At 42.5% G+C, this 12,968-nt stretch overlaps 1 protein-coding gene across 1 annotated transcript; it reads right to left on the bottom strand.

Moving 5' to 3' along the window:
- Positions 1 to 276: 276 nt before the first annotated feature.
- Positions 277 to 835, bottom strand: LOC142167052 (uncharacterized). Its single transcript, XM_075227205.1, has 2 exons — positions 665 to 835; positions 277 to 540 (listed from the first exon to the last, which is right to left on the bottom strand). The coding sequence occupies exons 1-2, from the start codon at positions 833 to 835 to the stop codon at positions 277 to 279; spliced, it is 435 nt and encodes a 144-aa protein (XP_075083306.1).
- Between the last annotated feature and the right edge of the window lie 12,133 nt (positions 836 to 12,968).

Below are 12,968 nucleotides of genomic sequence, written 5' to 3'. Positions count from 1 at the left end.
AGAGCAAATATCATTGCATATAATAATGTGAAAACTATGTTTGTCTAACATAGATGCTAAAATTATGTTCGAAACAAATTTAAGAACATAATAACAGTCATCCAGTATAAGTATTTTTTCCGAATTCATTATTAAAGAGATTGATCTTACAACTATGGCTGCAACTTTTGCACAATTTTCAACTTGTAAATTAACTTCTACTTTCTTCAGCCTCCTATTTATCTTGAACCCTTACAACACATTGTAGATGTTATAACCACTGCCAGTATTTAATACTCACAGTGAAGAATCAGTAGCAGTTAGTAATGTCTCATCTTGTTCCTTGTCTCTTAGAGTTGCAAGATCACAATCCATTTTATGTATATTAAAATTAATAACAAATTGTGAAAAGGATTCAGAGAGTGACTGCAAAATCAAATCTTGAGAAAGCTCTTTACCCAACTTGCACCCCAACTTCTCAAGTTCTTCAATAAGATCAATCATACGATTGACATAGGGTGCAACTGGAGAGTTTCCAGTCAATTTTGATCCAAATAAAGCCTTAGATATGTTTAATGATTGCAGTTGGATCCATATTATGATGTTTCCTCTGGAATTCAAAACTCATAAAAGCGAGAATGATGTGTTTCATAGCAAGGCATTTTTCCAAGTATTTCTGATAAACCTTGGTGCCTTTAACATCATTCTCTGTTGGGAACATCTTTGTAGGCTTATCGATCACATAAATGAGCTTTTTATGCATGAGAACAATTCTCAAATATCTATACCAGTTATCAAAGTTTGGTCTTACCAACTTGTTGGTCTCAAGTATTCCACACAGTGATATAGAAGACATATTGAGAAATCTAAAATTAGAAAAGAAAAGGCAATAATATAAGAATATATTTACATATATCATAAAGATATGAACTTTTATCTAAATGATACTTTCACTAATTATTTTAAACTATTTGCCCTCATTATAGTTTAAGCAATCTATATTTCTATTAGTGGAGTAAAAGAATCCTTCAACAATATGTATGATAGGAAATCAAGTCATTTCTCACATATATTTTAAAGGTAGGTACGCTTAACAATTTTATCCTCATATAATTTTCTTAAATATCTCTATGTCAAAAAGTCCCCTGGTAGTCAGGTCGATCCTATTGACATAGTTGAGTTCAACCATCATGTTAGCAAAGAACTTATTAAATTTTATGCTCCCAGGGTAGTCCAGGAGTCTAGCATAAAATTAAATAATTCTTCCAATCCATGTATATAATGAAATAAATAATTTTAACATATTCTCGAACTACAAGTCTCATGGTTATCAGGCTTCTCCTTAGTGTGAGGGAATTGTTATTAAAATAACTTTTAATAATATGATGATCAAATCTTTTATAGCAAATTATGAACTACCTCAGTATATTTACTTTGAATCTTTTGTATTACCTCGTATCTAATACAAAATTTCAGATTCAAATTATGAACTATCTTAGTATTTTAACTTATATGAATACATATTTTATTCACAATAAAATAGTATCAATCCATATGCATTCAAACAATTTGACTATTGAACAAGACACAAGTATTATGGTTTGAACTGTTCAAATATAATCTTAAAATATTTCGTAAAGACATTTTTTGACACGAGAAACCATGGCTCTGTAACGATCCGGCCGGTCGTTGTTTTAGAGTAGTAGCCCCGAACCCCTATTTATTGCTCCCTCTACTTTATTTTGTGGTTATGTAACTTGCCGAGAGGATTTATTTTTGGTTTCGGAGTGAAATGGGACACATAATCTTAAAATAGAAGTTTAAGTCGTAGGAATTGACCGTAGTTCAAACTGTGTGAAGACGACTCCAGAATGGAGTATTGATAGTTCCAACAGATCCGTAGGGCGATTTTGGTCTTAGGATCATGTTCGGATGTTGAATTGGAGGTTCGTAGCTCATTTTAGCGAGAATTGGCGAAAGTTGAAAACTTGGATAATTTTTGGAAAGTTTGACTGGGAGTGGACTTTTTGATATCGGGGTTGGATTCTGATTCCGTAAGTTGGAGTAGGTTCGTAATGTCAATTATGACTTGGGTGCAAAATTTGAGGTCGATCGGACGTGATTTGATAGATTTCGGCGTCGGATGTCGAAGTTTGAAGTTTATCAGGCTTGAATCGATGTGCAATTCGCACTTTTAGTATTGGTTGATGTGGTCTAGAGGCTCGACTAAGTACATATGATGTTTTAGGACTTGTTGGTAATATTGGTTGAGGTCCAGGGAACCTCGTGTGGATTCCGGATGGTTAACAAATCAAATTTAGAGTTAGGGGAATGGCTGAAGGCACCGGTTCTGGTGTAATCGCACCTGCTCAAGATTGACCGCAGGTGCGAGCCCGCAGAAGCGAGCAATTGGGCGCAGATGCGAGGCTGGGGGAATTAGCTAGTGGTCACAGATGCGACGTGAAGGCCACAGAAGCGGAGTCGCTTCTGCGAAAGAGTGATCATAGAAGCGAACGAGTGCTTGGGAGGCCTGTCCGCATAAATGGATGAGTATACGCAGATGCGCACCCATAGAAGTGGTCTTGAACCGAAGAAGTGCGAATGGAGAGGAAGCTAGGACCGCAGAAGCGACTGGGAGTACGCAGAAGCGAGTCTGTAGGAGCGGATGAGGAGACCGTAGGTGTGAGGGTAGCCGCAGAAGCGGATAAGTTGTCACTTCTACGACGCCGCAGATGCGGCTAAGTTTTCGCAAAATCGGAAGTGCTGGGCAGAACACTTAAATACACGGGTTCGCGATTTTGCCTCATTTTAAACATTTGGAGCTCGGGTTTTGGTGATTCTTGAGAGCATTTTTGAGGGATTTCTTGAGGTAAGTCTCTTGTACTCATTTTTGATCAATAACCTTGTTTCCCCATTGATTTTCCCACCAAGATTTTGTGTGTTTAAGGTGGAATTTGGGAGTTTGAGGCTAGGGATTTGGAGAGTTTAATTTGGGGATTTGAGTGGTGACTTGGTGTCTGATTTTGGTAATTTTGGTATGGGTGAACTCGATATCAAATAGGTGTTCGTATTTTGTGACTTTTTGGGGAAATGTTTTGATTCTTTGTAGTTTTATTCATGATATGTAATTGCTTTTGGCTAGATTTGAGCCATTCAGAGTTGGAAAGTCGAGAAAAAGGAATTTTTACCGGTTGATTAAGCGAGATTTGAGGTAAGTTACTTGTCTAACTTTGTGTGGGGAAAATCCCCTTAGGATTTGGTACAGTTGTAACAATTTGTGATATGTAAGCACCGTATACGCGAGGTGACGAGTGCGTACACGGGCTAATTGTGAAAATTTTGGTTCTTGCTGAGTTGTCTTCTTTTAAATTCCTTAACTGAGTTGCCTTAGCATATGTAGTGATCATGTTTAGCCTAGTATCGCATGTCTACGTGCCTTAACTCTTACTTAAAAATTGTGCAGCATGCTTAGTTGAATTACCTGCTTTGCTTAATTTGAATTAAATTTTTAACTGTAAGATTTCTTATTGTAAATTCGTTGTTCCTTCGGTTATCTACGGCATATTTACTTTGGGACTACGAGGCGGTTCCTCGGGAGATCCCCATGTGTTGCATATTTATTTTGGGACTACAAGGCGGTACCTCGAGAGATCCCCCCGGTCGTGCATATTTACATTTGGGACTACAAGGCGGTACCTAAGGAGCGCCCTAGTTGTTTACCTATAATTGTTGAGCTGTTATTTTCTGAAGTTTCTCATTGTTCAAATTTTCAGTCATTTCAAATATTATTATATCTTCTGCCTTACTTTTCTTTTAAACCACTAGGGCCCTGACTTGAACTCGTCACTACTCTACCAAGGTTAGGCTTGGCACCCATGAGTATCGTTGTAGTGTACTCATACTACACTTCTGCACATCTTTTTGTGCAGATCCAGGTTCTTCCTACCAGACCAGATACTAGTGAGTTGGACCGCATGTGGAGACTTTAAGGTATATCTGCCAGCGTCCGCAGACCTCGGAGTTCCCCTTTATCCTTATTATGTTGTTTCCCTTATTCTCTTTAGACTTTGATGTATAGAGACACTTAGTAATTTCTCCTAGGAGTTTGTGACTTATTTCTATTGGGTTTTGGGTGTTGTAATTATTGATTTGCAGTTTGATATTTATATATTATGTGTTGAGATTGGAGTTCAGTTTATTATTCATTTATTCCGTAAATTATTAGTCTTACCTAGTTTTAGAGACTAGGTGCCATCATGACATCCTACGGAGGGAAACTAGGGTTGTGAAAAATTTGTATCAGAGCACTAGGTTTATAGGTGTTACGAGTCACAAGCAGGTTTAGTAGAGTCTCACGGATCGGTACAGAGACGTCTGTACTTATCTTCGGGAGGCTATAGAACTGTTAGGAAAATCTTCACTTCTTTGATTCCTTATCGTGTGAGATTTTGGTTCCGGATTCTAAGATTCTGTCTTTCTATTCTCTCACAGATGGTGAGGACACGTACAACTGGATTAGATGATCAGACACCTGCGCCCCCTGCTAGAGCCGTAAGAGACCGGGGCCGGGGTAGAGGCCAAGGACGTCTACGTGGTGCAGCCAGGTCACTCGCACAAGCTGCTATAGAGGAGCCACTAGTAGCTCAAGTTGGAGGGAAGGCACCTGAGACGCATGTTACTGCACCAGCCCTCCAGGAGACTCTAGCCTAGTTCCTGAGCATGTTCAACACCTTGGCTTAGGCAGGATTGATACCACTTGCTCCTGCCACATCTCAAGTCGGGGGAGGGGCATAGACTCCCGTCGTCGGTACCCCATAGCAGCGGGTTCAGGTCGACCAGGTTCTAGAGATCATACCAATATAGTCGGTAGCCCCAGTTCAGCCCGAGGTTAAGGCAGTAGCTTCTGAGGTGGAGCAATTCAGGCTCTAGAGGTACAAGAAGTACCACCCTCCTTCTTTCAGTGGCTTGGCGTCAGAGGATGCCTAGGATTTTCTTGAGGGGTGCCACCGTATCCTCCGTACAATGGGTGTTGCGGAGACTAATGGGGTTTCTTTCACTATGTTCCAACTTAGAGGATCGGCCTATCAGTGGTGGCGTGCATATGAGTTGGATAGTCCGGCTGAGGCAACTTCACTAGCTTGGACTCAGTTCTCAGATATGTTCTTGAGAGAGTATGTTCCTAGAGTCTCAGAAATGCTTGGCGCACAGAGTTTGAGCAGTTGCGCTAGGGTGCTCTGACTGTGTCAGAGTGTGCGGTCCGATTTAGTGATTTGGCTAGGCATGCACCAACCTTGGTTACTACTGTTTGAGAGCGGGTTTGTCGGTTTATTAAGGGGCTCAACCCCAGTATCATATTGAGCATGGTCCGAGAGTTAGAGATGCATATTGCGTACCAGCATGTAGTAGGGATTGCTAGGAGGTTGGATGGTATGCTGACGCCGGATAGAGAGGAGAAAGAGGCCAAGAGGTCTTGAGAGTCTGGCGCTTACAGTGTTACTCAACTCCCAACAGTAACTCATTAGGGGATAGGGGTTATATGGGTCGCCCTGTTCATTCAGCACTTCCAGCCGCCAGCGGTGCTTCGGCCACTACTAGGCCCCAGGATCGTTATTATGCACCGCCAGTGTCAATTGTGCCTTCTATACGGGGTGCTTTTTGTTGTCAGTCCAGTACATCAGGCCCGAGCCAGTCGCAACAGCCATGTTCTCTGGGAGCTTGTTTTGAGTATGGTGAAACTCGCCATATGATGAGGGATTGCCCCAAATTTAGGAGGGGTGCACCTTCACAGATTTCTTAGGCACCGCGTGCTCCACCAGGTCCTCAGGCTATAGTTACAGCACCAACTACCACCCCACCTGCACAACCAGCTAGAGGTTGAGGTTGGACAGGTAAAGGTCGCCTTAGAGGGGGAGGCTAGGCTAGATATTATGCTCTTCCTATTAGGACAGAGGCAGTTTCATCAGATTCTATTATCACAAGTATTGTTCTGGTCTGTCATAGAGATGCATCAATCTTATTTGATCAAGGTTCCACTTATTCCTATGTGTCATCTTATTTCGCCCCGTATTTCGGTGTATTCCGTGATTCTCTGAGTTCACCTATTTATGCATCTACACACGTGGCTGATTTCATTGTTGTTGACCGTGTGTATCAATTGTGGTTGATTTTTCTTAGTGGTTTTGAGACCAGAGCCGATTTATTATTGCTCAATATGGTGGATTTTGATTTTATTTTGGGAATGGACTAGTTTTTGCTCTATCACCCTATCCTTGATTGTCATTCCAAGACGGTGACGTTGGCTATGCTAGGTCTACCGTGGCTAGAGTGGAGAGGTACCTTAGATTGTGTTCCTAGCAGGGTTGTGTCATTTCTTAAAGCTCAGCGGATGGTTGAGAAGGAGTGTGATGCGTATGTGGCCTATGTGAGAGATGTTAGTGTTGATACTCCTACCGTCGAGTCTATTCTGGTAGTGAGGGACTATTCAAATGTATTCCCAGTGGATCTTCCGGGCATGCCGCCCAACAGGGATATTTACTTTGGCATTGATTTGTTACCGGGCACTCAGCCCATTTCTATTCCACCTTATCGTATGGCCCCAACAGAGTTAAAAGAATTAAAGGAACAGTTGCAAGAGTTGCTCGATAAGGGCTTCATTTGGCCCAGTGTGTTGCCCTGGGGTGCTCCTGTCTTGTTTGTGAAGAAGAAGGATAATTCTATGCGAATGTGTATCGATTATCGCCAGTTGAACAAGGTTATAGTGAAGAACATGTATCCATTGCCACGTATTGATGACCTATTTGATCAGCTTCAGGGTGCCAGAGTGTTCTCTAAGATCGACTTGCGTTCAGGCTATCATCAATTGAAGATTCGGGAGCCAGATATCCCAAAGACTACTTTCAGGACTCGGTATGGTCATTACGAGTTCCTTGTGATGTCTTTTGGGCTAACCAACACCCCAACAACATTCATGCACTTAATGAACAGTGTATGTCATCCCTATCTCGACTCTTTCATCATTGTGTTCATTGACGACATTCTGGTATACTCCCGGAGTCGGGAGGATCATGAGCAGCACCTGAGGATTATGCTTCAGACCTTGAGAGAGAAGAAGTTATATGTAACATTTTTGAAGTGTGAGTTCTGCCTAGATTCAGTGGCATTTTTATGTCATGTAGTATTGAGTGAGGGGATCAAGGTAGACCCGAAGAAGATTGAAGCAGTGCAGAGTTGGCCTAGACCGTCCTCAGCAATGGAGATCCGGAGTATTCTTGTTTTGGTGGGGTAATACCGTCAATTTGTAGAGGGTTTCTCGTCTATTGCTGCACCTATGACCAGATTGACCTAGAGGGGTGCTCCGTTCAGGTGGACCGAGGATTGTGAGGAGAGTTTTCAAAATCTCAAGAGTGCTTTGACTATAGCCCCAGTGTTATTGTTGCCTACTAGATCGGGTTCCTATATGGTGTATTGTGATGTGTCACGCATTAGTCTCGGTGCGGTGTTGATGTAGGACGGTAGGGTGATTGCCTACGTGTATAGACAGTTGAAGGTACATGAGAAGAACTATCATGTCCACGACCTCGAGTTAGCACCTATTGTTCATACCTTGAAGATCTGGCGGCTCTATTTGTGTGGTGTTCCTTGTGAGGTTTTCACCGATCACCAGAGTCTACAACATCTATTTAAACAGAATGAACTTAACTTGCGGTAGCGAAGATGGTTGGAGTTGCTTAAGGATTATCACATCACCATTCTCTATCATCCTGGGAAGGCCAATGTAGTGGCCGATGCCTTGAGCCGCAAGGCAGAGAGTTTGGGCAGTTTAGCGTATCTACCTGTAGCAGAGAGGCCTTTAGCCTTGGATGTTCAGGCGTTGGCCAACCAGTTTGTTAGATTGGATGTTTCCAAGCTGAGCCGAGTTTTGGCTTGTGTGGTTTCTCAGTCTTCTCTTTATGATCGTATCAGAGAGCGTCAGTATGATTACCCCAATCTGCTCGTCTTTAAGGACACTATTCAGCACAGTGATTATAATGAGGTCACTATTGGAGATGACGGTGTATTATGGATGCAGGACAGGCTATGTGTGCCTAATGTAGATGGTTTGCATGAGTTAGTCCTCCAAGAGGCTCATAGCTCGCGGTACTCCATTCATCCAGGTGCCGCGTAGATGTATCAGGATTTGAGTTAGCACTATTGGTGGAGGTAGATGAAGAAGGATATAGTAGAATATGTAGCTCTTTGCCTAAATTGTCAGGAGGTAAAGTATGAGCATCAGCGACCGGGTGGATTGCTTCTGATGTTAGAGATTCTAAAGTGGAAATGGGAGCAGATCAATATGGATTTCATTTTTGGGCTCCCACGGACTCATAGGAAGTTCGATGAAGTTTGGGTGATTATGGATAGATTGATCAAGTGAGCTATTTTTATTCTTGTGGTTACTACTTACTCTTTGGAGCAGCTGGCTCAGGTTTACATTCGCAAGATTGTCAGGCTTCTTGGCGTACTGGTATCTATCATGTCTGAACGAGGTACACAGTTTACATCACAGTTCTGGAGAGCCGTACAGCGTGAGTTGGGTACTCGTGTGAAGTTGAGTACATCATTTTACCCTCAGATGGACGGACAGTCCGAGCGCACTATTCAGATATTAGAGGATATGCTTCGTGCGTGTGTGACTGATTTTGGAGGTGCTTGGGATCAGTTCTTGCCACTTGCGGAGTTTGCCTACAACAACAGTTATCAGTCGAGCATTCATATGGCGTTGTATGAGGCTTTTTATGGTAGACGTTGCCGCTCTCCAGTGGGTTGGTTCGAGCCCGGTGAGGCTAGGCTATTGGATACATACATGGTTCAGGATGCTGGGACTTGACCCATTTTTCTTCCATTTTTAACTTGGTTAGGGCAATTTTAGAGAGCTTCAAGGGGAGATTTTCATCAAGAAACACAAGGTAAGTGATTCCCACCTATTACAAGTTAAATACATGGTTTGTATAAGGATTTAAGAAAGGGAAGTAGTAGAAATTGTGGAGTTTTGGTAGAAAACCTAGAATTTGGCACTTTTGGAATTTGACCACAAAATTTAACATGGAATTGGGAATAATTTATATATTTTAGTTCGTGGTGTTATGGGCAAAGTTTATCTACGAAAAGTTTCAGAATCCGGGCATGTGGGCCCAAGGGTTGATTTTATAGACTTTTCTAGCGGAGTTGGAAAATTAATACAGTTTTATGATATTTCGCACTTATTATATTTCATCTTAGTTAATTATTGTTAATTACTGAATGGAAATAAGGAATTAGTTTAATGATTCTCTAACGTTGGCTTGCCTAGCAAGTGAAATGTTAGGCGCCATCACGGTCCCGTCGGTGGGAAATTTTGGGTCGTGACAGTTGGTATCAGAGCACTAGGTTGCCTAGGTCTCATGATTCACGAGCAAGCTTAGTAGAGTCTGGAGGATCGGTACGGAGACGTCTGTGCTTATCTTCCAGAGGTTATGAAGTTTAGGAACAAGTTTCACTTCTATTCTTCTCTGTCGTGCGATTTTGCTTTCTCAATACTGATTGAACTCTTCTACTCATTTTGATTGGAAAGTGGACTGTGAGACAAGGTAAGTCTCTTGTCTAATCTTGTGAGGGGAAATTTACCCCATAGGTGATTAAAAAAATAATTGTTGTTAATTGTTGGGGCTACATACGCACGAGGTGACGAGAGTCCGTACGTAGCTACTATCTATGCTAAAGTCTAGGTAGTTTAGGATTCAAAGCATGAACTATGTGTGTAAATTGTATTCTTTATTTAATTAAATTAATTGATATATATTGTGAAGTGTTAGGGAAAGATAGTAAAAGATGGAAATCTTATATACTTAATTTTCTGCTGAAATTTATTTATTGGTTAAAAGAAATTGTCCATCCTCTTGAATTAATCTATAATAAATATACTCTCCTTCCGGAGCTACATAAGAAAATGTCCTCCTTTTTTGTGGAGCGGGCAGAACGCCTCGGCAGTATATATGCATCTATGGATATCACCGCATGTCCCTCGATAGTGTACACGACATTTTAGATCGGGCCGTACGACCTCGGCAGAAATTGTGCCTAAAAATAATAATTATACGATACCTTTTATTTTCATTGCAGTTCGTGAATTTAATTAATAGATTGGAAATTGTTGTATTGGAAGGAATTTAATTATTTTTGCTGGTTAAATAAAATTATAGTTAACTCTAGGAATCATGTTGACTTAGATATTCTTGTTTTATTTCAATTATTATTATTGACCCTTAGTGAGTGTGAAAGTCGGCCATCTCGTTTCTACCTCTTCAAGATTAGGCTTGATACTTACTGGGTACACGTTGTTTACATACTCATGCTACACTTGCTGCACTTTTTGTCCAGGACCTGATGCAGGTGCTATAGTTGGACCTATCGGCGCGCACCCTCGATATCCAGAGGCTTAGTGGTGAGCTGCCCTTCTGAGCCATTCTGCAGCAACTAGTGCCTCTTCCTGAGTTTTTATTCTGTCTATTTCATTCCATACAGTATTTATAATTTTTTTCTTTTGTATAATCTACTTGATGCTCATACACTTGTGACACCAGGTCTCGGCACACACACTAGTAGAATGTTTGGATTTGAATTTTGTTCTTGGTTGTTTAATTTACTAAATTCCTACAATTTAGAAGAGTTTAATTACTCGGTTAATTTTAAAAGAATTGAATATGGGTTTAAATTACTAGTTGGCTTGCCTAGCTGTAGTGTGGGGCGCCATCATGACCTATAGGTGAAATTGGGTTGTGACAACATGGTATCAGAGCACTAGGTTCACGTAGGTCTCACAAGTTATGAGCATACCTAATAGAGTCTTACGGATCGGTACGGAGACGTCTGTACTTATCTTCGAAAGGCTATAGGGTGTTAGGAAACTACCTTTCTTCATCTTCCATCGTGCAATTGATGTAGTACTAAATATCTTTCTCTTATTCTCTCACTAATGGTGAGAACGCGCTCTAATGAGGTTCCAAACCAGGGTAGAGCTACTCCCCCAGTTGCCAGAGGCCGAGGTAGAGGCCGAGGGAGGGCTCCAGCTCGTGGTAGGGGGTGAGGACGTCCCAGGACTGTTCCAGTTATGCCGCTAGTAGGTCCAGTAGAGCATCCCACTATTAAGGAACATGGTGAGGTGCCTGTGGCAGAGCCAGCTCTAGTGGATTTCACATCTGCACCAGGATTTCAGGATGTCATGGGTCATATACTGCGGTTCATGGACACTATGACTCAGGCCGGTTTATTTCCGGCAGACCCAGCCACATCTCAGGCAAGCGGGGGAGCCTAGACCCCTACCGCGCAGGCTCATGGGTAGGCAGTTGTTGTATATCAGACCCAGGGTGCACTACCCGTGGTTGGAGCCTAGCCAGTGGCAGCAGCTGCAGCTGGCCTGGTAGCTACACCTGAGCCTAGGCCAGCTGCAGCTGCTGATCTGCAAAAACTATTGGACAGATGAACTAGACTACATCGTCCTGTCTTTGGGGGTGAGAAACATGAGGATCCCCAGTACTTCATTGATCGGTGCAGGGATAGACTGTATAACATGAGGATATTGGAGTCTCATGGAGTTGACTTTACTACTTTTCAGCTAGAGGGCAAAGCCCGTAGATGGTGGAAGCCTTATTTTTTAGGCAGACCAGTAGATTCTCCTCCCATGACTTGAGACATATTCACCCGTATTTTCCTGGACAGGTATATTCCACCCTCCCATAGGGAAGAGTTGCGGTTTCAGTTTGAGCTGCTCCAACATGGTCAGATGTCAATGACCGATATTGAGGCGAGGTTCTCTGAGTTATCTCGCCATGCACTTATGATACTCCCTACTGAAGCGGAGAGAGTGCAGAGGTTTGTTGCGGGTTTACATATTGGCATTTAGGCCACTATGGCTCGAGAGGTTGAGATGGGTACTTCTTATGAGCTAGTCATGGAGATAACCCGGAGGATTGAGGGTGTGCGTCAGGGGAGCCGACAGCAGGTTATGAGAGATAAGCGGTTTAGGTATTCTGGAGAGTTTATAGGTGCTCCGTCTAGGGGCAGAGGTCAGCTCGTGAGAGGGCAGTCCAGCAGGCCCCCATATCCAGCACCACCACCTCCTCGGGGTGCTCAAGTGCGACCTTATTTCAATACTATACCAGAGAGTTCTTATCGCCCACCAGCTATTCAGGGTTCTTCCAGTGGGTATTCAGGTCTCAGGGCCAGACTCTCTATTCAGAAGCACATCGCATCGAGAATTTATTATGAGGGTGGGGATCCCAGTCACATGCGGAGATTCTGCCCCAGGCTTTAGGGTAGACTAGTTCAGCAGGGTCAACAGCCTATGATTATCGCACCAGTTGCTCCACCAGTTGTCCGACCACCAAGAGATGGAGGACAGATGGGTAGAGGTTGTCCTAGAGGTGGAGGTCAGCTAGGTGGAGGATAGCCAGTTGGTGCTCCAGCTCGGTTTTATGCTTTTTTGGCCAGACCAGATGTAGAGGCCTCAGATGCCGTGATTACAGGTATTATTTCTATTTGCGGCAAAGATGCCTCGGTATTATTTGATCCAGGATCTATATATTCCTATGTGTCATCTCTATTTGCTCATTTCCTGTGTGTTTCTCGTGAGTCCTTGAGTACTCTTGTTTATGTGTCCACTCCTGTGGGCGATTCTGTTGTTGTGAATTGGATATACCGGTCCTGTGTTATTATATTCTGTGGTTATGAAACTAGAGCAGATCTTCTACTACTTGAGATGACCGACTTTGAAATTATTCTGGTCATGGACTGGTTATTTTCATATCATGCTATTCTAGATTGTCATGCCAAGACTGTTACCTTGGCTATTCCAGCATTGCCTAGGCTGGTGTGGAAGGATTCGTTTGTTAGTGTATTTAATCGGGTTATTTCTTTTATGAAGGCTCAACACATAGTTGAGAAGGGTTGTTTAGCTTACCTAACCTATGTTCGGG

Source organism: Nicotiana tabacum, chromosome 12 (assembly GCF_000715075.1).
Source record: "Nicotiana tabacum cultivar K326 chromosome 12, ASM71507v2, whole genome shotgun sequence".
Lineage (NCBI taxonomy): Eukaryota > Viridiplantae > Streptophyta > Magnoliopsida > Solanales > Solanaceae > Nicotiana > Nicotiana tabacum.
This window is presented reverse-complemented; position numbering and strand designations above follow the sequence as displayed.

What these genes read in the sequence shown, in the direction of transcription:
- LOC142167052 (XM_075227205.1), bottom strand. Translation starts at nt 835, where the DNA reads ATGTCTTCTATATCACTGTGTGGAATACTTGAGACCAACAAGTTGGTA. An exon ending in ATGATGTTAAAGGCACCAAG is followed by an intron (nt 541 to 664) that starts GTTTATCAGAAA and finishes AACATATCTAAG; the next exon opens with GCTTTATTTGGATCAAAATT.